General features: G+C 54.9%; 1 protein-coding gene across 1 annotated transcript; it reads left to right on the top strand.

The window, feature by feature from the left end:
- The first annotated feature begins 6,789 nt into the window (after positions 1–6,789).
- STX4 (syntaxin 4) lies at positions 6,790–12,022 on the top strand. Its single transcript, XM_062180402.1, has 11 exons — positions 6,790–7,092; positions 7,264–7,365; positions 7,477–7,576; positions 7,715–7,789; positions 8,275–8,345; positions 9,641–9,749; positions 9,826–9,902; positions 10,051–10,188; positions 11,379–11,489; positions 11,580–11,678; positions 11,767–12,022. Exons 1-10 carry the CDS (start codon positions 7,063–7,065, stop codon positions 11,661–11,663), a joined length of 897 nt encoding a protein of 298 aa, XP_062036386.1. The 5' UTR covers positions 6,790–7,062; the 3' UTR covers positions 11,664–11,678; positions 11,767–12,022.
- The last annotated feature ends 11,666 nt before the right edge of the window (positions 12,023–23,688 follow it).

Genomic DNA, 23,688 nt, shown 5'->3' on the forward strand with positions numbered 1-23,688 from the left:
CCCCAAGTGAAATTCTTATTGTAACAATTGTACTAATCACAAACCGCAAACCACACCTAGGGAACCACACACTTTTTTCTCATACTACAGCCAGCACTAAATACACTTAAACGGAACCCTGAAATGAAACAGATATTTTATATTTATACATAGTGGGGTTCCCAGTTCTGAAGTGGAGCAACTGGGACTCGAACCGGCGCCCACATGGGATGCCAGCATCGCAGGTGGTGGCTTTACCCGATACACCACAGCGCTGGTGCCATTCAATTTTAAAACTATGGTAAAAGTGCAAATTCTCAACAGAGCCTCAAGAGCATTCAACTTCCGCCCTGTTGGAACCCTGAGGCCTCTAGGCTGTGAGGCAACCCAGGATGAACTACTGCATGCACGGTGTTGCTCAGCCATCACGGCTAACCCCCAGACGTGGGAGATGCAAAGCCACCTGCCCTGGGCCAGTGGTGAAACCACCCAGCCGGCCTTGACTTCTGCAGAAACAATAACATTGTGTTTTCTCCCCAGTAAGTAATGCCAGGGGAGTTCCTTATCCAAGAGTTGCCCACTGATGGAGCAGGGATCTCTTCCCAATAGATTTTTAGAAGTGAGATTTCTGAGTCAAGGGGCATATGGACTTATAATTTTGAAAAATTATCTGGGTTGATTCATTTTGCATTCCCATCCACAACGCGTGAAAGCATTTTCTTCCCCATGGTCTTGCCCAGTGTTTGTGAAGCTCAAGGACTTTTGCTAAAAATGGTGTTTCCGTACTATCTTATACTTTGTATCTCTTATGCACAACATCAAACATCTGGTTTCGTATGTTGAAGGCCATATGTAGTTTCTATTTTTGTGAACTGTTACGTTCCTTGGATTGGCCTCTCATCAATATGTAGGAGCTTTTTAGTAGGGAGATTAGCCCTTTGTATAAGATAAGAATTACAAACATTTTTTTCCTGATTTGTTGTCTGTCTTTTGATTTTTGCTTGTGATTTTTTGAATGCCATATGAACAATTTCTATAGACATAATATTAATATAGTGAAGATTTTTATAGATGTATAGTATGAATTTTTCTTTCATAGCTTCTTAATTCTGAGTTGGATTTGGAAAATCCTTCCTTAATCCAAGAGTTAGAAGTGATTTTTTTCCTGCATTTTCTTTCACTACTTCTTTTTATTTTCATTTGTTTGAAAGAGAGAGGCAATAGTTAAGCTTCTGCCTGCGGCGCTGGCATCCCATATGGGTGCCAGTTCTAGTCCCGGCTGCTCCACTTCCCATCCAGCTCTCTGCTATTGCTTGGGAAAGCAGTAAAAGATGGCCCAGGTGCTTGGGCCCCTGCACCCACATGGGAGACCAGAGGAAGCTCCTGGCTCCTGGCTTCAGATCAGCACAGCTCCAGCCATTGTGGCCATTTGGGGAGTGAACCAATGGAAGGAAGACCTTTCTCTCTGTCTCTCTCTCTCTGTCTGTAACTCTACCTCTCAAATAAATAAATAAAATCTTAAAAAAAAAAAAAAAAAAAGGAAAGAAAGAAAGAGGCCGGCGCTGTGGCTTAACAGGCTAATCCTCCACTTTGCGGCGCCGCAGCGGCCATTGGAGGGTGAACCAACGGCAAAAAGGAAGACCTTTCTCTCTGTCTCTCTCACTATCCACTCTGCCTGTCAAAAAAGAAAAGAAAAAAAAAAAAAAAGAAAGAAAGAGAGACAGAGACAGAGATCTTCCATCCGCTACTTCACTCTCCAAATGCCTGCAACATCTGGGGTTGGGCCAGGCCACAGTCAGGAGTCTGGAACTCAGTCCAGGTCTCCCGCGTGGGGGCAGGGACCCATGGACTTGAGCCATCACCTGCTGCTTGCCAGGTGATGGAACGAAAAGCAGACTGAAGATTTGAACCCAGACACCTTAACTGCTGTTCTGAATGCCTGCCCCTTCCTGGAGTTCATGCTGACAACTGCCTGAGGCAGTGTCTCTTGTAGGACAAAGTTCAAGGCTAAGATTACAACATGGGTGCCCCATGTGGAAAAAAAACACAGGAAGAAGCAAGCCCCGGTGAGAAGGTTCTCAGAGGGCAGGAATGCCTCTTATTTGAGGTGGGGTGACCTTAAGATGCTTGAATACGTTCCAGGAGGGGGAATCCGGAGGCCAGTGGATCAGGGGTCTAAAGAAACACCAAAAAAAAAAAAAAAAAAAAAAAAAGAGAGAGAGAGAGAGAGAAAGGAAAATAATTAAGAAAATTTGGGACTGGAAATATGGATTTTGAAGCCAGTGAAAGCCACAATGGAAGGAGTGGAGTTTGAAGAAGAGAGGGTCTCGGGGAATTCCAGGGCGTGGTCAAGTTCAGGCCCAAACCTCTCATGAGGAGAGAATGACCAGGGCTTTGTGTCCAAGGCCCATGGGGCTTGGCACAGAAACCACCATGGAGAGGAGGGGCAGAGGCCAGGAATGGGGCGCGTGTGTGGATATCGCTGGGTCCTTGGCGGGCACTAGGCACACAGGCAGAGAGGAAGGGAGACCAACCCAGCAGGTGTGTGAAATGACCTGAGCCAGGAGGTTGGAGGGGCTCAGGCAGGCAGGCTCTGCACACCCACCTCTCCCGAGAGGATCCAAAACAAGGAGGCAACAGGTGGCAGCAAATCCCCAAGGGTGGGTGTCCCACGGGGAACCCCCACTCCCACCCCCACCCCATCAGCTGGTACTTTCCTTGGATCCTAAGACTGGTTAAGAGCGCAGACTCTAGAGTGCCCCCTCTGGGCTCCAATCCACTCTGTCACTTCTAGCTGAGTAAACTATGTAACTTCTCTGCCTCCTGTTCTTGCTCTGTGAAAAATGAGGACAGTGAGAGTCTCTGTCTCATCAAATCGTGATGAGGATGAAATGAGTTAACACTCGTAAAGTATTTGGCCAGCGTTGTGGTGCAGTGGATCAAGTCGCTGCCACCTGCAACACCAACATCCCATGTGAGTGCGGGTTTGAGTCCCGGCTGCTCTGATCCAGCTCCCTGCTAATGCACCTGGGAGAGCAGCACAAGATGGTCCAAGTGCTTGGGCTGCTTCCACTCAGGTGGGAGACCCGGATGGAGCTCCAGGCTCCTGGTCTTGGCCTAGCCCAGCTCTGGCCATTGAGGCTGTTTGGAGAGTAAACCAGCAGATGGAAGATCTCTTCTCTCTCTCTCTCTCTCTCCCTCCCTCCCCCCCTCCCTCCCTCCTTCAAGTAAATAAATAAATAAATCTGAAAAATATTTATGAAATATTATATTGGTGCCTGGCACCCAGAAGTGCATTTAAATATTACATGAGCAGTCAGGATTCCAACCAATACCTCCATACGGGATGCCAGCCCACAGGGGGCAAATTTACCTGCTACATCACAGTCCTGCCCTCCCACATTCATTTTTTTTGACAGGCAGAGTGGACAGTGAGAGAGAGAGAGAGAGAGACAGAGAGAAAGGTCTTCCTTTTGCCGTTGGTTCACCCTCCAATGGCTGCCGTGGCCGGTGCTCTGCGTTTGGCTGGCACACCGCGCTGATCCGATGGCAGGAGCCAAGTGTTCATCCTGGTCTCCCATGGGGTGCAGGGCCCAAGCACTTGGGCCATCATCCACTGCACTCCCTGGCCACAGCAGAGAGCTGGCCTGGAAGAGGGGCAACCGGGATAGAATCTGGTGCCCCGACGGGGACTAGAACCTGATGTGCCGGCGCTGCATGGCAGAGAATTAGCCTATTGAGCCACGGCGCTGGCCCTCCCACATTCATTTTTATTTTTTATTTGTTTGAAAGGCAGAAAGATAGATACATGATTGATAGAGATACAGAGAGACAGGTATCTTGCATCTGTTGGTTTGTTCCAAATGCCCACAACAGCCAGAGTTGGCCCAGGCTGAAACCAGGAGCCTGGAATTCAATCCAGAACTCCTACATGGGTGGCAAGGACCCAAAGACTTGAACCATCACCTGCTGCCTCCTAGGGCACATATTAGCAGGAAGGTGGAATCGGAACTGCAGCCAGGACTTGAACCCAGGCATTCTAACATGGGGTGCAGGTATCCCAAGTTGTGTCTCGCATCAAATGAGAACTTGGGCACGGGGAGGCTGAGCAGCTTGCCCCATAGCAATAGCAAGTGAACGAGCTGGAATTCTAGGCACCTACAGGGACAGGACAGGCTGCAAGCTCCAGCAGTAGGCAGAGCTGAGTAAACACACAGCCACTCACATACGGACACACCCAAGAGCCTCCATCCTTACTACACACTTCAGGGCTGCAAGGAAGACCTGGGAGAAACAAGGGCTCAGCTCTGACTCAGAGCCAGTCCCTCCCAAGGGCGTCCAGCCTCCTGTGACCTGAAGTCACCATCTCAAAGCCTTGTGATCCCAAGCAGAGACCACAAGTGAAATCATGAGCATCATCTTTCTGATGAAGTCTGATCAACAGAGACGTCAGTGACTCCAGATTAGGGCAGGCTTCAAGAGGCAGAGAGAGAGAGAGAGAGATGTGGGGAAGGGGACCTGGAGAGAGATGGACCCACATTTGGAAGAGCCCAAGAAGGGGCTGGGATCCCTCAACCTTTCCACACCTTTCTTTCTTTCTTTCTTTCTTTCTTTCTTTCTTTCTTTCTTTCTTTCTTTCTCTCTTTCAGATTTATTTATTTTACTTGAAAGTCAGAGTTACACAGACAGAGAAGGAGAGGCAGAGAGAGAGAGAGGTCTTCCATCCACTGGTTCACTCCCCAATTGGCTGCAACGGCTGGAGCTGCGCCAATCCAAAGCCAGGAGCCAGGAGCTTCTGCTGTGTCTCCCACGTGGGTGCAGGGGCCCAAGTCCTTGGGCCATCTTCTACTGCTTTCCCAGGCCATAGCAGAGAGCTGGATAGAAAGTGGAGCAGCCAGGTCTTGAACTGGCACCCATATGGTATGGCAGCACTGCAGGCGGCTTCTTTACCCGATACGCCACAGCGCCGCCCCCTCCACACCCTTTCTAACCTCACCTGATAAAGTGCAATGCTTATCTTACTCAAAGCAGAAATGAGCAGATCAAGTTATCAAATGGGGAAGCTGAGTCCCAGACAGGAGCAACACACCATTCATTCAAGCCCCTGTGCTGGCTTGGGAGCCAAAAGATGTCCGAAAGCTCTAGGACTGTACCACTCACAGACAGGGTACGGGGGGAGGCGGGGACAAGGGGGCATCAACCGGGAGAGGCAGAGGCTAATAGGCAGGATGCAAGAGCAGAGCAATGCTTCCCCATGGTCTCCAGTGGACCCCACTGGCAGGGTGTTCGCCCCCTCACTCCAGGAAAAGCCCTCCAACGCTGCGTTTCTTCTGTGGGCTGCTCAGGGCAGCACCACTCTCTCACACCCTCATTCCCAGCCCCAGGCAAGCCGGGGTCTCCAGGGGAGTGAAACATCCACAGCCTCTCACACAGACTAAGACATCGCTGGGCAGTTTTCCACTGCACTGTCGCTGAACTTGAGAGCATGGACTACCCACAGAGATCATCTCCCCATCCCCCTACTGCCACCCAAGTACAGATGGAAGATCAAGGCCGGGAACCAAGAAGTGGGCTTGCAGTGGTGTGTCCATAGCAACTCAGTTCCAGGAAGCAAGACTCCACTTGAACCTTCCGGGGGTCCGGATACTCACTCCTGGCTAGGCTGAGACTCCCTGAACGACTTGGGGAATGCCAATGCCACAAGTACAGGGAGTTTGGTGTGTTAGACCCTGCTTTATCTGCAGTCTCTAGGAATCCACCTGGCTCATGGAACGCACCCAGTAAACTATGCATAAATGAATGAACGTTTGGCAGTTAGGGAAGTGGCAAGGGGAGCCAGCCTGCAGCTTAAGGACCAGGGGACAGGGGCTTTCTCTTCGGATCCACGAAAGCCTAAAACTCTGCCATGTTTATGCAGGGCTCATTTTGCAGTAGGCACTGAACTAGGCGCTGGGGGAATCAACGAAAAACAAGGCGGTCTTGCCCTGCCTTAGGTGGGTAGGGGCTGGGGGATTTAAGGGCCGGAGAAGCAGGCGGCTGCACACACTACAGACTTTCCCCAGCCTGCGCCGCCCTGGCATGGACTCAGCGCCCGGAAGGTGGCGAGCGCAGCTGGGCTGCAGCGCCGGCCGCCCACCGGTCCGAGGCTGCTTGCGGGGGAGATTTCTGCTCTGAGTGAGGTCACAACCCCACCCCCAGATGCCCTGCCGACAAAACCCTGCAATTCTCTGACGCCGAAGACTCGGCTCGGGTTCTTTTTCTGATTTTTCAAGGTCCCACGATGCCGACAGCCCCGAATCCTTAAGCTGTCAGTCTGCCCACGCCCCCTGGAGCCAAAAGCAAGGAAGGAGGAATCTGCGAGGGTCCCCGCCGCCCCTCTGACTCAAGAGCTCTCTGGGGGTAGTCAGCGCCCCCGCCCCTCCTCGTGGGGCCTGCGGGGGTGTAACTCAGATCCCGGGGACGTCGTGAGGAGAAGGGTGTCCCAGAGTCGGCGTTGACAGAACCGGGACACGTGACAGCCAAAGCATCCCGTTCTGCGGTCTCCGCGGCCGGGCAGGTCACGTGACGCGGCGCGGGGCGGGGGGAACTCATGGGGTGATGTGAGATGCGGGTCTCTGCGATTACGTGCTCATGACGCATTGCCACCCGCTTTTGGCTGCCAGATTTCCGTTCAAAGAGGCGACGGTTCCGGATTAGGGGGCGGGTTCTCACGTCCAGGCACTTTCGCTTCCGTTCGGGGCAGAGCTGCTTCCGAGCCCCACCTTTCCCTCGGGCGAGGAAGAGACGCCACCTCGTGCGCATGCCCGGAATCGTCTCAGAGGGGCGGGGCTGAGGCTCAGGGAGCAGGAGGGGGGCAAGAGAAGGGAATTCCAACCTGTGGAACTTTGGGGGTCCCGGAGGTCGGCTGCTTGCCCCTGACTGTGGCTTGTGCATGGGGCTGAGCCTCCGGCGGCTCGTGGGGGCGTTGGGGCCCGCGGGGCGAGGCAGGGGAGTGTCGCAGTGTAAGTGGGGTACGGGAATTCCAAACTTAGAACCTTGAGGCCCTCGGGGCTCCGGCGCCGGGAGGAGGGAGCTCGGGCCGCCATGCGAGACAGGACCCACGAGCTGAGGCAGGTGAGATGCCGGGGCAGCAGGGTCGGGGATGGCCTGGCGGGCTGGAATGCAGGACTCCCAGGGTAGGGAGGGGTGGTTGGGGGCCAGGAAGGAAAGTCCCGGAAGCCTGTGGATCGTTCGGGAACGAGAGCCGCCGCGAGGAAGTGGTGCCAGTGACTGTGGCCCTGGCAGGGGGATGACAGCTCGGACGAGGAGGACAAGGAGCGGGTCGCGCTGGTGGTGCACCCGGGCACGGCCCGGCTGGGGAGCCCGGACGATGAGTTCTTCCAGAAGGTAAGGGGTCTGGGGTCTGCAGCCTGGACGTGCGAGGGGGCGGGCGGACTGAGGGCCAGCGCGGGCTGGAGTGCCCCAAATCTCTCAGCCCCTCTCGGTCGCCCTCCCCAGGTCCGGACAATTCGGCAGACTATCGTCAAGCTGGAGAATAAAGTCCGGGAGTTGGAGAAGCAGCAGGTCACCATCCTGGCCACGCCCCTTCCCGAGGAGAGTGAGTGAAACCCCGGGGCGCAGGACGCATGCGCTGCCCGAGGGATTGTGGGGGTTGTAGTTCCACGCAGGTGGTGGCCCCGGGGTGGTTTGCTGAGGCAGGGGCTCCCCCAGGAAGTTGTGGTCTTTTCTTGTTCAGGCATGAAACAGGACCTGCAGAACCTGCGCGACGAGATCAAACAGCTGGGAAGGGAGATCCGCACGCAGCTCAAGGGTGAGCTCCTAGGAAGGCGGGCAGATTCTTCCTCTGATCCTACTGATCTGATCCTGGGATAAGTGGAGAGTGTGTGGCCCAGAGAGGCAAGTGATATATGTAGGTCACACAGCAGGCCTGTGTTTAAAAAAATACATATCTGTCTGTTGGCTTCCACGCCGTGTTCCACAGACCGTGCCTTTATTTACGATGAAACCGTTGAGTCCTGTAGTTCTTGGTGCCTGTCCAGCGTGCGTTCTTTGCAAAGGCAGATGGGGTTCTGCGTACCTGTGGGAGCTCACTGATAGAATTCAAAGAGAAATAAACTTTCTCCTGTCAGAGGCTTAGCATGGATCATTTTATAATGAAACTGTGTTTCCCTTACAACTGGCGTGGAGACAGGTCCCTCCTCATTGTGTGGCTGGGGGAGGGACCCTGTTCTTGTGCCTTGGCCCCCGGTCAACACGCCCCTACCTCCTCCCTTCCTGCCTTGTGTCGTCCCACAGCCATTGAGCCCCAGAAGGAAGAGGCTGATGAGAATTATAACTCGGTCAACACAAGGATGAGGAAGACGCAGGTGGGTTTGCTTCTCCTAGAACCAGGGCCTTTTCATAAGTGTTTCATCAATCGCGAGACGACAGATCTCTGTTGAGGGCAAGGCCCTTAGAGACCACAGGCCCCAACCTGATGATTCTCCAAAGGGGCAAACAGGCGTGGAAGAAGATCCTCACTCAAGGTCAAGAACGCAGGTGTCCTGATGCCCAGTCCCTTGCATCTCTGCTTTCTTCTCCACTCTGTGAGGAGCTGCTGTCCCCCAGGGTGTGACCCAGCCTTGGCTGTTTCCCCGGGAACCAAGATGGGAGCTTGAGTTGAGTAGGGGACAAAAGACATGACTCACGCAGGCGTCGGTGGCTAATGGCTCTTCAGGGAAGGAGTGGGAGAAGTCATAAGTGCCTGGTCAGCTTCCTGCCTGTGTGACCAGGCCATCCTCGGCCTGCAGGCAGAATTGGAGAAGTCAGGAATAGGAAGTTCCCTGGGGGGGACATCTTAGTAAGGAGTTTTCAGGTCATCTGACTGCCATCCCTGGCGCCCAGTGAGGAGTGGTTTGGGGGTTCTCAGAGGTCAGGGTTGTTGTAGGTGGGCCCAGAGCTCAACAAGACCCCAGATGGAACATGGAGATGGTCAGGGGGCAGCTGTTGGCCAGGAGAGCAGGTGTGTCTCTCAGGGAGGATCTCGGAGGAATGAGCAAAGTGGAGCCCTCAGGAGGAGGAATAAGGTGGGGCAGAGGCTCCAGATGGGGCATTGAAGGGGTTGCCTGTGGTGGCCATGGGTGTGAGAGGCCGAGGGCCCAGACAGACCTGTCACACGTGGGCTGCCTGGTGACGTCTGCACATGCGTACACAGCACCCTTGCCGTCGACGCAGCCGCCCTGGCTGGTGTTCGGCAGGTCTGCCTTCAGTGATGACTACGCCAGCCCTGAGCTGCTCAGGTACAGCAGTGAAGCTGGGAAACAAGCAAAGGACGTGAGAACGGAGAAAGGAGAAAAGAGGGATGGAGAGGGTTGAGGGAGGCAAGGTAGCACCTTAAAGATGGGAGCGGTGAGTGTTATACAGGAGGGAGGCCTCAGCAGAAGAGGGGGAAGTTCGAAAGGGGACAGGGACAGGGACAGATCACCTAAGGCCACCTGGGCTCTGGTAGTGGTGTTGCCTTTTCCTCGGACAGAAATGGGGACGCCTTCAAGGTCATCCCAAGGTGGCCGATGCTGCAGGCAGCTTGGAGAAACTCCTGCCGTTTGCCCACTGGGATGCCCAGACCCAAACGGGGCGTGGGTCCTTCCCAGGGGTGCCCAGCCTGTGCTCTCTCTACCCTCAGCATGGGGTGCTGTCGCAGCAGTTCGTGGAACTCATCAACAAGTGCAACTCGATGCAGTCCGAATACCGGGAGAAGAATGTGGAGCGGATTCGGAGGCAACTCAAAATCAGTGAGTCGCAGACACTCAGTCCACAGGGTCAGGTCACCCCCTGCCCCAGCTCTGAGCCTGGCCTCTCCCTTCACAGCCAATGCTGGGGCAGTGTCCGACGAGGAACTGGAGCAGATGCTGGACAGCGGGCAGAGCGAAGTGTTTGTGTCCAATGTGAGTGGCCATCGCCCTCGTCCCTGAATAAGGGGCTGCCCCAGAGAAACCCCCTCTGGTCTGCCGCTGGTGTCTCCCCTCCCCCCCCCGCGCCACCGTGACTGTTCCCTCGCGCCGTGACTGTTCCCTCACGCCCACCCACCCTCAGATCCTAAAGGACACCCAGGTGACCCGGCAGGCCCTCAATGAGATCTCAGCCCGGCACAGTGAGATCCAGCAGCTTGAACGTAGCATCCGTGAGCTCCACGAAATCTTCACTTTCCTGGCTACAGAGGTCGAAATGCAGGTGAGCTCCACACAGCTTCCCCGAGATGGGAGGTGCTGCTCAGGCGGAAGTCCTGGCCGTGACCGCCAGCCCCCCTCCGCCTCTCAGCTGCTGTCCCCAAGGCTTTGTGCCCAGCCCTGGCTTTGCTATGCTGCTGCAGCTCCTAGGGGAGCTAGCATCTGTGGTGCTGTGGCCAGTGCCGCTTTTGCCGCTGGGAGGCAAGGGAGGGCATCTCATTCAGGAGCAGCAGGACCTGCAGGCTGGCAGTGCCAGGAGGAGGCCGGGGGAGGGGCGGCTGCCAGCAGCCAGGAGACAGGCCTGGAAGAATGGCTGGATTCAGGGGCCAGAGTTCACCATCTGAAGAAAAAGGTATGAGCCGGCGGAGCACACGGCCACAGCCGCCCCTGCACATACAGGCGGTGCTTGAAAGAAGGCATGGAAAATGGAATTGAGAGAGAAAGTTTCTCCGGGGTGCAAAAAAAAACCACCTTGAAATCATGTATAGGAGGGATCTTCAAAAAGTGACTGGACAATGCATGTTAGGAGAAATCTGTGCTTGGATTTCAAATTTGGGGCACCAAAATAAACTCTTATTTTCTTAAAAAAAAAAAAAAGAGATTTATTTATTTATTTGCAAGGCAAAGACAGAGAGAGGGACAGAGAGGTCTTCCATATGCTGGTTCACTCCCCAGTTGGCCGCAGTGGCTGGAGCTGAGCTGATCCGGAGCCAGGAGCTTCTTCCAGGTCTCCCACATGGGTGCAGAGGCCCAAGCACTTGAGCCTCTTCTGCTATCCCAGGCCACAGCAGAGAGCTGGATCGGAAGTGGAGCAGCCGGGACTTGGAACCGGTGCCCATATGGGATGCCAGAGCTTCAGGCCAGGGCGTTAATCCGCTGCGCCATAGCACTAGATCCCCCAAAACAAACAATTTGCCTTCTGCAGGCGTTCGGATGTCACCTTATGGGGGCAAGGGAAGCGGGGAGATAGGACCACGTGATAGAAGGGGCCCCGGAAACACCCCAAGATTCTGAGCCTGGGTCGCTTCTGGAACTGCCTCTGTTGGGGGCAGTTCTTGTTTTGTTTCCGTGGGCCAGGGAGATCCGTCAGTCACTGCCGGGTGGCGTGGGCAAAGGCACAGCCGGCCTCCCGGTCCCCAGCCCCGCCGTGCCCAGGCATCGCTCCCTCTCTGAGCCACCTCGTCCCGCGAGCAGGGGGAGATGATCAACCGGATCGAGAAGAACATCCTGAGCTCCGCAGACTACGTGGAACGCGGGCAGGAGCACGTCAAGATCGCCCTGGAGAACCAGAAGAAGGCGAGGAAGGTGAGCCCCCCACCCCGCCCCGCGTGCCTCGACCCGGCCCCGGGCGCAGGCGCCCCACACGGTTGTCCCTGTTGCCCTTGTCTCCCACAGAAGAAAGTCCTCATTGCCATCTGTGTGTCCGTCACGGTCCTCATCCTGGCCGTCATCATCGGCGTGACCATAGCAGTGGGCTAGAGTTGTATATTTTCGGTGAGACCGCCTGGCCCCGCCCCTGCCCCGCCCCCTCCCCAGCCTTCCCTCCTCCCCTCAGACCCTCCTCCCCCTCCTTCCCTTGCAGGCACCGGAAGCTCCAGGGACCCAGGTCGTGGCCTTGTCTCCCTGCAGCACAGAGCCCCCAGTGAGGACCCCCACCCCACCCTGCGCCCTCAGGCCCCTGTACAGAGGTGGCAGACGGTTCTTCTTGGGTCAGCAGCTGGTCGTCCATGGGGGCCCCCCTCCCCTTCAAGCTGCAGTGCCTGGGCGAGGGAGGGTCTGCATTGTCCTGTTTGGCCGGGACACATGGTTTTGTAAAAAATTAAAGAAAAAAAAAGAGTGAGCGAGCTTGGATTGGAGACCCTTGTTCCTGGCGAGCTGGCCCAGCCTCTCCCCACCTGCTGGCCAACCCTGGGGCCAGGCCAGGCCCAGACAGGCTCAGGTCAGGCTGCCCTAGGTGCTGTGACCACAGCCGGCTGCCTGGGCCCTTCTCTCGCCCACAGCGAGGTACTCCCTGCTTTTTCCCTGGGGAAGAACCGCTGAGCACCTAGCCCTGAAGCCATGAGGAGGAGCCGGGTATTTCAAGAAGCAAGGGAGGGGCTGGCAGGCAGAGGCCCCAGCCCCAGGCCTTGTGCTCGGAAGAAATCACTGTTTTTATGGAAGAGTTCAGCTAACAGAGCCAGTGCGCCCGGATCAGCGGACCTGGAGGCGGCAGGTAGAGGCAGAGGCACCTGAGCCCTGGTTTCCTTTTATTTATTTATTTTTTAAAAGATTTATTTATTTATTTGAAAGGCAGAGTTACACAGAGAGAGGAGAGGCAGAGAAAGTTTTCATCCGCTGGTTCACTCTCTAATTGGCTGCAATGGCCAGAGCTGCGCAGATCCAAAGCCAGGAACCAGGAGCTTCTTCCGGGTCTCCCATGCGGGTGTAGGGGCCCAAGGTCTTGGGCCATCTTTTTTTGCTTTCCCAGGCCATAGCAGAGAGCTGGGTCAGAAGTGGAGCAGCCGGGTCTCGAACCAGTACCCATATGGGATGCCGGCACTGCAAACAGGGGCTTTAACCCGCTATGCCACAGCGCTGGCCCCGAGCGCCTGTCTCTTTAAGGCTGAGTTTCCAAGGGTTCCTAGTCCTAATTTCTGGGTGGGATTGGCTCCACCTGGTTTCAGGGCTAAGCCCACTCCTGGCCCCCTGTCTGGCTGCAGTGGAGCCACCCAGGCCCTTTCCTTTCACCACATTGTTTGTCCCCTGCTGCTTCTTCCACCTGGCGGCAGGGCCGGTGGTGTCCTCTGTGCACCCCTGGACCGCCCAGGACCTGGGCTAGGGAGGGGCGAGATCCACCCATGGGCGGCCCGGGACTGGCAGAGCCCTGCCTGCTCCGCCTCGGGTCTGCGATTGGGATGCCGCCCGCAGCGCCCCCCGGCGGCCGGGTGTGGCGGTGCACGGCGCTGGCCTCAGACCCAAGATTGGGGCGGCTCCGCCGGCGGTGAGCGGGGCGTGGCTGAGGCGGGGCTTGGTTGGAGCTGGAATGTAATTGGTCGGCGGGCTTGAATGTCTTGGAGGAGCGGAGTTAAACGCGCTGAAAGCCTGGGAGGTGGTGTGGGCGGGGCCTGGGGAGTCCGCAGCCGCATCTAAAAGCCGCCAGCTCCGAGAAAGCCAGTATAGAGACTGGCAGGGCTGGTGAGTTGGGGACCTTACAGAAAGCGTGCGAACACAGTCTAGACGTCCACCGATGGAGAAGCTGCGGGGCTCGGCCGATGCTGCTTGGGACCCGGGGCCTCTGGGCTTCCCTGATTGTCCTGCGGATGCGTCTGCAGCGGGATCCTGTCCTGTGGTCCGCTTCTGTCCACCCTCTCAGCTCTCTGCCTCCAAAGTAAAACCGCGAGACGCGCGGCACCTGCTGGGATCCCATAGAAAGCTTGGACAGCCACTACACCACGTGCGTGGCAGCCGAGTGTCCCTGTGCTACCTGTGCCTTCCTGACCGTGCTGGACAGCGCCACCTCCCAGGTCACCAGTCGCAGCGGGAAGTCACCCAGAACTTCCTGGATGAAGGTGGCCGCAAGGCCAGGTGCTCAGTAGTTTGAACTTTCACTGTGCGCTCTGGGGACCCGGCGGAGGGTTCTGAACAGGGGAGTCACAAGTTTGGGACAGAAGTGGCAGGCAGGTTGACAAGCGGAATGCACACGGGAGATTTCAGAGGCTCCCCTGTGGCCGCCACCCCTTCCCGTGGGACACTGACCTCAGGGAAAAGGGCTGAGGGCAGGCTGAGCACTGAATCGTGGCTGGGCTGGCGGCCCACAGCCTAACTCAAGGAATAGGCTGGGTTAGATGGGACTTTTCCAAGTCCACCTTGCACCACACCCTCCAGCTGTCAGTATTTCATGACTCCGATTCCCCAGCAAAGGAATCAGTCTAGTCTACTTGCCAGCTCAGGCTACAGTGTCCTGCTTAGGAATGAATTGGGTGCCCTTTTTGTCTCAGACTTTGGCTGAGATGTGTGTGGGCAGACAAGGGACAGAACGGTGAGGCAAAGGGGGTGTGCACAGGGCGAAGGAGAAGAGCTGTGTGGTTGACAGCTCTGCTACGCCCTGTGGTGATGCTAGGATGGTTCCGGATACTTCCTGTCCTCTTACCCGTCCCCCACCCCCGCAAACGGGAGGATTACACTTCCACTTCACGCCCGGAGCGTGCAGGAAGCTTGGCTGTTGGACTTGGCTTTGGCCGATGGAATGTGGGGAGCCGAGCAAAGTTCTCACTTCCAAACGGAAGCTCGCACCCCCACGCAGAGGTCTGGCAGCTTCCCTCCCCCTATCCCTGTGTCGTGAGCCTCCTCCTGGCAATTTCCAGATCTCAGCTTCTCTCTCAGCCTGGAACCTGGGAGGAAAAACGGCAGGAAGCTGGGTTGCAGCCCACCTGGGCAGGGCCGTGGCATGTCCTGACTCACTGATACGTGGAGGCTGTTACAGTTGTAATTAGTTTTAGCAAACTGCTGCAGAATTAGTGCCCAGATGTAGAGGGCTGCTACAACTTAAAAGGGTGGGGGTGGGGGGCGGCAGCGGTGCTGTGGCATAGCAGGTAAAGCTGCCGCCTGCAGTGCCTGCATCTCATATGGTTGCTGGTTCGAGTCCCAGCTGCTCCTCTTCCTATCCAGCTCTCTGCTATGGCCTGGGAAAGCAGTAGAAGATGGCCCAAGTCCCTGGGCCCCTGCACCCACGAGGGAGACCCGGAAGAATCTCCTGACTCCTGGCTTCGGACTGGTGCAGTTCTGGCTGTTGTGGCCAACTGGGGAGTGAACCAGCAGATGGAAGACCTCTCTCTCTCTCTCTCTCTCTCTCTCTCTGCCTCTCCTCTCTCTGTGTAACTCTGATTTTCAAGTAAAATAAATCTTTTTTTTTTTTTTTAATTTTTGACAGGCAGAGTGGACAGTGAGAGATAGAGAGACAGACAGAAAGGTCTTCCTTTTGCCGTTGGCTCACCCTCCAATGGCCGCCGCGGCTGGTGTGCTGCGGCCAGCGCACCGCGCTGATCCGAAGCCAGGAGCCAGGTGCTTCTCCTGGTCTCCCATGGGGTGCAGGGCCCAAGCACTTGGGCCATCCTCCACTGCACTCCCAGGCCACAGCAGAGAGCTGGCCTGGAAGAGGGGCAACCGGGACAGAATCTGGTGCCCCGACCGGGACTAGAACCTGGTGTGCCGGCGCCGCTAGGCGGAGGATTAGCCTGTTGAGCCACAGTGCCGGCTAAATAAATAAATCTTTAAAAAAAAAATAAAAGGAAAAAGGAAAGCCTGCACTGCGCGGCGATGGCCTTGAGCTGGTCAGAAGGCTCTCCCTGGAGTTGGAAAGATGGTGACTCACTGTGGAGTGGTTAAACCGTAGCCAGAAACAGCTATGAAAATAATGAGCAATCATGGGCGTGGGGACTTTTGGCAAATAATTTAGGAAAGAGAATATCACTAGCTTTCTTTCACTGCTGTTGGGTACGTTGACAAGTTCCTATGAGAAAAAGAGAGGTCTTCCATTGCTGGTTCACTATCCAAATGGCAACAATGCCAGAGCATAGCTGATCCGAAACCAGGAACCAGGAACTTCTTGCAGGTCTCCTGCATGGGTGCAGGGGCCAAGAACTTGCCATCTTCTACTTCTTTCCCGGGCCATAGCAGAGAGCTGAATCAGAAGTGGAGCAGCTGGGACTTGAACCAGGGCCCATATGGGATGCTGGCACTGTAGGCTGGGGCTTTAACCTGCTGCACCAAAAGCGTCAGCCCTTGCTCCTCTTCTAATCCAGCTCTCTGCTGTGGCCCAGGAAGGCAGTGGAGGATGGCCCAAGTCCTTGGGCCCCTGCACCCACGTGGGAGACCTGGAGGAAGCACCTGGCTCCTGGCTTCAGATTGGCCCAGCTGCAGCCATTGTGGCTACTCAGGGAGTGAACCAGAAGACAGAAGGCCTTTCTCTCTGTGTCTCCCTCATTCTCTCTCGGTAGCTCTGCTTCTCAAATGAATAAATTAAATATTAAAATTTTTTTTTTGACAGGCAGGGTGGACAGTGAGAGAGAGACAGAGAGAAAGGTCTTCCTTTTGCCGTTGGTTCACCCTCCAATGGCCGCCGCGGTAGCACGCTGCGGCCGGCGCACCACGCTGTTCCGATGGCAGGAGCCAGGTGCTTCTCCTGGTCTCCCATGGGGTGCAGAGCCCAAACACTTGGGCCATCCTCCACTGCACTCCCTGGCCACAGCAGAGAGCTGGCCTGGAAGAGGGGCAACCGGGACAGGATCGGTGCCCTGACCGGGACTAGAACCCGGTGTGCCGGCGCCGCAAGGCGGAGGATTAGCCCGTTGAGCCACGGCGCTGGCCCTAAAAAAAATTTTTTAAACTTATCTTCAAGGCCGGCGCCACAGCTCACTAGGCTAATCCTCCACCTAGCGGCGCCGGCACACCAGGTTTTAGTCCCGGTCTGGACACCGGATTCTGTCCCGGTTGCCCCTCTTCCAGGCCAGCTCTCTGCTATGGCCCCGGAGTGCAGTGGAGGATGGCCCAAGTGCTTGGGCCCTGCACCCCATGGGAGACCAGGATAAGCACCTGGCTCCCGCCTTCGGATCAGCGCGGTGCGCCAGTCGCAGCGTGCCGGCCGCGGCGGCCATTGGAGGCTGAACCAACGGCAAAAAAAGGGAAGACCTTTCTCTCTGTCTCTCTCTCTCACTGTCCACTCTGCCTGTCAAAAAAAACCCAAAAACTTATCTTCATTTTATGTGAAAGGGAGGGAGGGGGAGGGAGGGAGGGAGGGAGTGAGAGAGAGAGAGAGAGAATCCCTTCCATGTATTTGGCTTATTCCCCAAATGCCTACAACAGCATGGGCTGGGCCAGACCAAGGCCAGGAGCCCGGGGGGTGGGGGGGTGGGAACTCAAAAACTTGGGCCATCGTCTGCTGCCTCCTGGGGTGCACAGAACTGGAAGCTGGATTGGAAGTAGAGGTAGAACTTGATGCCAGCACTCCGACATGGGCTGTTGGCACCTCAAGCACCGTAACATCTGACCCTGGTCCCCAGTACCTGAGACATCCAGCCGGGAAGATGCTGGGCAGGACCCCCAGCACTCCCTGAGAATGGATCCACCCCCGGGAAGAATCCCCTGGTTCATTTGTCCCCGTGGCCTTGCCCTGCCCTGAGACTGGACCATCCTTTTCCATTTGGTCTTCTTGGCCACATTTGAGGGCCCATTGGAGGCTATGACTTTGTGAGGTGGAGTCGCTTTCTCTGTCTCCTTCATGCCTATAGCCATTTGAGGACCCAAGGTTTGAACACTCAAGAGCTGGTGGCTTTGGCTGGGTGTGGGGGGGATGTGAGTTAAGAGCAGTACGATGCCGGCACTGTGGCTCAACAGGCTAATCCTCTGCCTTGCGGCGCCGGCACACTGGGTTCTAGTCCCGGTCGGGGCACCGGATTCTGTCCCAGTTGCCCCTCTTCCAGGCCAGCTCTCTGCTATGGCCTGGGAGTGCAGTGGAGGATGGCCCAAGTGCTTGGGCCCTGCACCCCATGGGAGACCAGGAGAAGCACCTGGCTCCTGCCTTCGGATCAGCGTAGTGCGCCGGCCGCAGTGCACCGGCCGCGGTGGCCGTTGGAGGGTGAACCAACGGCAAAAGGAAGACCTTTCTGTCTGTCTGTCTCTCTCTCACTGTCCACTCTGCCTGTCAGGAAAAAAAAAAAAAAAAAAGAGCAGTACGATTTCTTTGATACTTGGTTTATCTATTTGCACTCAGTTCCAAGGGCCGACAGCTGCATCCATATATATATATATGTGTGTGTGTGTGTGTGTGTATGTATATGTATATGTATATAACACACACATATATATGTTATAAGTCAGAGTTACACACAGAGAGAAGGAGAAGCAGAGTGAAGGAGAGAGAGGTCTTCCATCTGCCGGTTCACTCCCCAAATGGTCGCAATGGCTGGAGCTGAGCCAATCTGAAGCCAGGAGCCAGGAGCTTCTTCCAGGTCTCCCACATGGGTGCAGGGGCCCAAGCACTTGAAACATCTTCCAGTGCTTTCCCAGGCCATAGCTGAGAGCTGGATTGGAAGTGGAGCAGCCGGGACTTGAACTGGCGCCCATATGGGATGCTGGCGCCGCAGGCTGTAGCTTTACCCTGTTGTGCCACAGCGACCCCCCCCCCCCCCGCCCCAGTTCTTTCCAGTCCTGCCTCTCATGCCTGTCTTCAGACTTCACGGCAGACCTCTCTCGGGAGAGCCCCACTCCTAGTGTCCTCCCTCTGAATCACCTTGACTAATGGAAAGAAAAGTACTGGGAACTCCGGTGATCGGTTGCGAGGTTTTTACAAAACGCATAACAGCCACACACTTAATAAGGCCCTTGCCACAGGATGAGTTTTAATTTAACTTTGTTGCTCAGGGGCCTTCTCAGTAGGATTTTTTTACTGGTGAAAAAATATGGCTCGTTTGCCTGGAGTTTCTATAGTCTCTTCCATTTCTGCTTAAAAACTTGTGGCGGGGGGCAGCACTGTGGTGTAGTGGGTTAAGCCACCACCTGCAACACCAGCATCCCATATGAATGCCGGTTCGAGTCCTGGCTGCTCCACTTCCAGTCCAGTTCCCTACTAATGGCCTTGGAAAAGCCAAACATGGCCAAGTGCATGTCTCCCTGTGGGAGACCCTGAAGAAGCTCCTGGCTCCTGGCTTCGGATGGGCCCAGCTCCAGCTATTGTGGCCATTTGGGGAGTGAACCAGTGGGTGGAAGATCTCTGTCTCTTTCTTTCTGTAATTCTGCCTTTCAAATAAATTGAAAGCAGGAGCCTCTGTTCCTGCTTCCAGTCCAGCTTCCTGCTCATGTGCCTAACGGGCAGCACAATGATGGCACAGGTATTGAGTCCAAGCCACCCATGTGGGAGACCCGGATGGAGTTCCTGGCTCCTGCCTTCAGCCTGGCCCAGCCTTGACTATTGCTGGGATTTGGGGAGTGAACCAGTGGATGGAAGATTTATCTATCTATCTATTTATCTATCTATCTATATATCTATCTATCTCCCTCACTGTTTCTGTGCCTTCCAAATAAATAAAAATGAATAAACTTTTTTTTTTTTTTGACAGGCAGAGTGGACAGTGAGAGAGAGAGAGAGAGAAAGGTCTTCCTTTTTTCCATTGGTTGACCCCTCCATGGCCCCTGCGGCCGGCGCACTGCACTGATCCAAAGGCAGGATTCAGGTGCTTCTCCTGGTCTCCCATGGGGTGCAGGGCCCAAGCACTTGGGCCATCCTCCACTGCACTCCCGGGCCATAGCAGAGATCTGGCCTGGAAGAGGGGCAACCGGGACAGAATCCAGCACCCTGACCGGGAGTAGAACCTGGTGTGCCGGCGCCGCTAGGCAGAGGATTAGCCTGTTGAACCACGGTGCCGGCCAAAAAATAAAAATCTTTAAAAGAAAAGTTCTGCTCTGGAAGAGGAGAGAACAAATACCACTGGGTGTGAATTCATCCCAGCTATATTAGTTCCCTAGATGATGTGACAATGATCACATATCTAGTGGCTTAAAACAACACACATTTGTTCTCTTATAGTCTTAGAGGCCAGAAGTCCAAAATCAGTTTCATGGAGCCGAAGCTAAGAGTGTTGGCAGGCTGGTCCCTACTGGGGGCTCTGATGGAGAATCTGCCTCCTTGCTTTTTCCAGCACCTGGTGGCTGCCTGTGTTGCTTGGCTGCTGGCCCCATCCTCCACTGGAAACCGCATCCATCCAGTCTCCGTGGCCATCGTCAGCTGCCCTCTCTGATTCTTTTTTTTCTTTTTTTAAATATTTATTTTATTGAAAGTCAGAGTTGCACAGAGAGAAGGAGAGGCGGGGGGGGGGGGGGGGAGAGGGCTCTTACATCCGCCGGTTCACTCCCCAATTGGCTACAACGGCTGGAGCTGCACCAATACGAAGCCAGGAGCCAGGAGCTTCTTCCGGGTCTCCCATGCGGATGCAGGGGCCCAAGGACTTGAGCCATCTTCTACTGCTTTCCCAGGCCATAGCGGAAGACTGGATTGGAAGTGGAGCAGCGGGGTCTCAAACTGGCGCTGTTATGGGATGCCGGCACTGCAGGTGGTGGCTTTACCTGCTACGCCACAGTGCTGGCCCCAACCCTCTCTGATTCTTATTTCTCCAGTCTCTCTCTTCCAAGGACTCCTATGATCACACTGGGCCAATCTGGATAAGGCAGGGATCTTCTTCCCCATCTCGAGCTCCTTACCGTAATCACATTCTCAAAGTCCCTTTTGCCATCATACAAGAGACTTCACAAAGTTTGTGGAAAATGGAATTGAAAGCCAACACGAGCCTAGCATTTAAGATACCCACATCCCGTATTGGAGTGCCTAGGTTGTTCAGTGCCCAGCTCTGGCTCCTGAATCCTGGGAAGCTGTGATGATGGCTCTCTGCCACCCACATGGGAGACCTGGATGGAGTTCTAGACTCCCAGCTTCTGCCCTGCCCAGCCCAGTCCCAGACATTTCAGGCATGTGGGGAGTGAACAAGTAGACTGGCTGGAGGTCTGTCTGTCTCTCTCTCTCTCTCTCTGTCTCTCTCCCTGCCAAAACCAACAAAAAGATGCATATTTGGGGCCAGCATTATGGCACAGCTAGTTAAGCCACCATCTGCAACACTGACATCAGCATCCCATATGGACACCGGTTCGAGTGCCGGCTGCTCCACTTCCTACCCAGCTCCCTGCTAATGTGCCTGGGAGAGCAGTGGAGGATGGCCTAAGACTTTGGTCCACTGCACCCATATGGGAGACCTGGATGGAGTTCCAGGCTCCTGGCTTCGGTCTGGTGCAACCCCAGCTATTGTGGACATTTGGAAGATATTTTCTCTCTCTCCCTCCCTCCCTTCCTCTCTTGTAAGATTTTATTTATTTGAGAAGTAGAGTTACAGAAAGAGAGGGAGAGAGAGAGAAAGGTCTTCCATCCACTGGTTCACTCCCCAAATGGCCGCAACTACTGGAGCTGGGCTGATCCAAAGTCAGGAGCCAGGAGCTTCTTCCAGGTCTCCTACATGGGTGCAGGGCCCCAAGCATTTGATCCATCTTCCACTGCCCTCCGAGGCCATAAGCAGAGAGCTGGATTGGAAGAGGAGCAGCTGCGGGGACATGAACTGGCACCCATATGGAATGCTGGCACCACAGGCAGAGGCCTAGCCTACTACACCACAGCGCCGGCCCCGTCACTCTTCCTTTCAAATAAACAAATAAATAACCTTTCAAAAGCAAAACAAAACTGGAGGTTTCTCCAGCCAGCAATAGGCAACACAGGCAGAATGAGAAGGCAGAGAAAAGTGGAGCAGGACAAGGGCTTGATGGGCGGCTGCTGGCTGTGACGACAGAGGAACCCCAGCGAAGGAGTGGAGGTGGCTCATGGCAAGCAAAGAAACAGGGACCTTGGGGCTGGCGCTATGGCGTAGCAGGTAAAGCCGCCTGCAGTGGCGGCATCCCGTATGGGCACCGGTTCAAGTCCCGGCTGCTCCACTTCTGATCCAGCTCTCTGCTGTGGCCTGGGAAAGCAGTGGAAGATGGCCCAAGTCCTTGGGCCCCTGCACTCATGTGGGAGACCTGGAAGAAGCTCCTGGCTCCTGGCTTCAGATTGGCGCAGCTCTGGCCATTGCGGCCATTTGGGGAGTGAATCAATGGATGGAAGCTTCTCTCTCTCTCTGCCTCTGCTTTTCTGTAACCGTCTTTCAAACAAATAAATAAATTGAAGAAGGAAGGAAAGAGAAAGAGAGAGAAAGAGAGAGAGAGAGAAAGAGAGAGAGAGAGAGAAAGAGAGAGAGAGAGAGAGAGAGAGAGAGAGAGAGAGACCCCGGCCGCTCTGGCCAAACCCAGCTGAATTCTGCTGATAACCAGAGTGAGCCTGCATGTGTACTTCAGATACGAGCCCAGGCTAAAGAGCCTACTCAGCCGAGCCTGCGGGACTTGGGACCCACAGGGCTGAGAAATGGAGCCTGTTTTTAGTTCCTACATTTGTGATCATCTAACCTAACATGGCGACATCTGACCTGAGGTTTGACGGGAGAGAAGGAGCGGCCTGGGCAAAACGAGGTCACTGGGTTCCATCCCAAGTCCAGAGCAAGGGCAAAGGCCCCACGGCCAGGCAGGAACCAAAAGCAAGTGAACACCATCCTGGCTGGAGCTGCTGGTGGAAGGAGTAGGTGAGAGATGGGGTCCCAGCCGGGGGTGGCACTTTAGGGCAGGCAGGCTCGGGGTTCGTGTTGTGCAGTGCTGTGTGTCGGTAACCTTAGCTGAATTCAGAGTGAACGCTGACCGCAGCCTGCGCCTGCCTCTGCCTCAGCCCTGGCCCCATTTCTTCATTGCTCTGGCTGGGCCAGGGACCATGGCCGCAGTCCACGGTACAGACTCAGGGTTGAGGCCAGCTATTGCCCCAGAAGCAGTGACAATGGTTTGGCATTCCCCCAATGCAGCCACTACCCAGCATCACCTGGGAGGTAAGGGAAGGTAGGACAGAAGAAAAGACAAGGCTAGGAGTCAGACCCCCTGGACATTCCCATAGGACGGAAGCAGACAAAAGGAAAAGTGTTGTGGTGCAGTGGGTTAATTTACAGCTGTGAGGCTGGCATCCCATGTGGGAGCGCCAGTTCAATTCCCAGCTGCTCTGCTTCCAATCCAGCTGCCCGCTAATGGGTCTGGGGAAGCCAGCAGAAGGTGGCCCAAGTACCTGGGTTCCTGCCACCCATGGCATCCAGCTGGGAAAGGAAGAAGTAAACTATATTTACAGACAACATGATACCATATAGAAAAATCTTCAGGGATACAATCCCTGCTACACATTTCAAAAAAATGAGCTCAGCCAAGTTGTGGAACACAAGAATAATGTACAAAAATACACTGTATTTCCCATCACTAGCAAGGAACAACTCCAAAAAATCAAATAACTCATTTATCCTAGCAACAAAATAAATAAAATATTGTGATACAAACTGACCAAAAGAAGTGTAAGACTTTTACACAGACAACTGAAACACTGAAAGAAATTAAAAATCTCCACAAATGAAAACACATTCCTTGTTCCTGAGTTTAGGTTTAATATTGTTAAGATGGCGATACCTCTCAAATTAATCAAAGGATTCAATGCCATGCCTATCAGAGTCTCAGCAAGCTTTTTTTTTTTGGGGGGGGGTGGAGGTCAAAATTGACAAGCTGCTCCTAAAATTTCTATGGAAATGCAAAGGATCCCAAAAAATAATTTTGAGGGCCAGCACTGTGGCATAGTAGGTAAAGCCTCCACCTGCAGCGCCAGCTTCCGATATGGACACCGGTTCGAGTCCCAACTGCCTGATCCAGTGCTCTACTACTGTCTGAGAAAGCATAGAAGATGGGCCAAGTGCTAGGAAGACCCAGAAGAAGCTCCCGACTCCTGGCTTCGGATTGGTCCAGCCCCAGCTGTTTTGGCCATTTGGGGAGTGAGCCACAGATGGAAGATCTTTCTCGCTGTCTCTACCTCTCTCTGTCTGTA

The sequence above is a fragment of the Lepus europaeus genome, chromosome 21 (genome assembly GCF_033115175.1).
Source record: "Lepus europaeus isolate LE1 chromosome 21, mLepTim1.pri, whole genome shotgun sequence".
Classification (NCBI taxonomy): Eukaryota; Metazoa; Chordata; class Mammalia; order Lagomorpha; family Leporidae; genus Lepus; species Lepus europaeus.

What these genes read in the sequence shown, in the direction of transcription:
- STX4 (XM_062180402.1), top strand. Translation starts at nt 7,063, where the DNA reads ATGCGAGACAGGACCCACGAGCTGAGGCAG. An exon ending in CAAGGATGAGGAAGACGCAG is followed by an intron (nt 8,346 to 9,640) that starts GTGGGTTTGCTT and finishes CTCTACCCTCAG; the next exon opens with CATGGGGTGCTGTCGCAGCA. An exon ending in ACCAGAAGAAGGCGAGGAAG is followed by an intron (nt 11,490 to 11,579) that starts GTGAGCCCCCCA and finishes TGTCTCCCACAG; the next exon opens with AAGAAAGTCCTCATTGCCAT.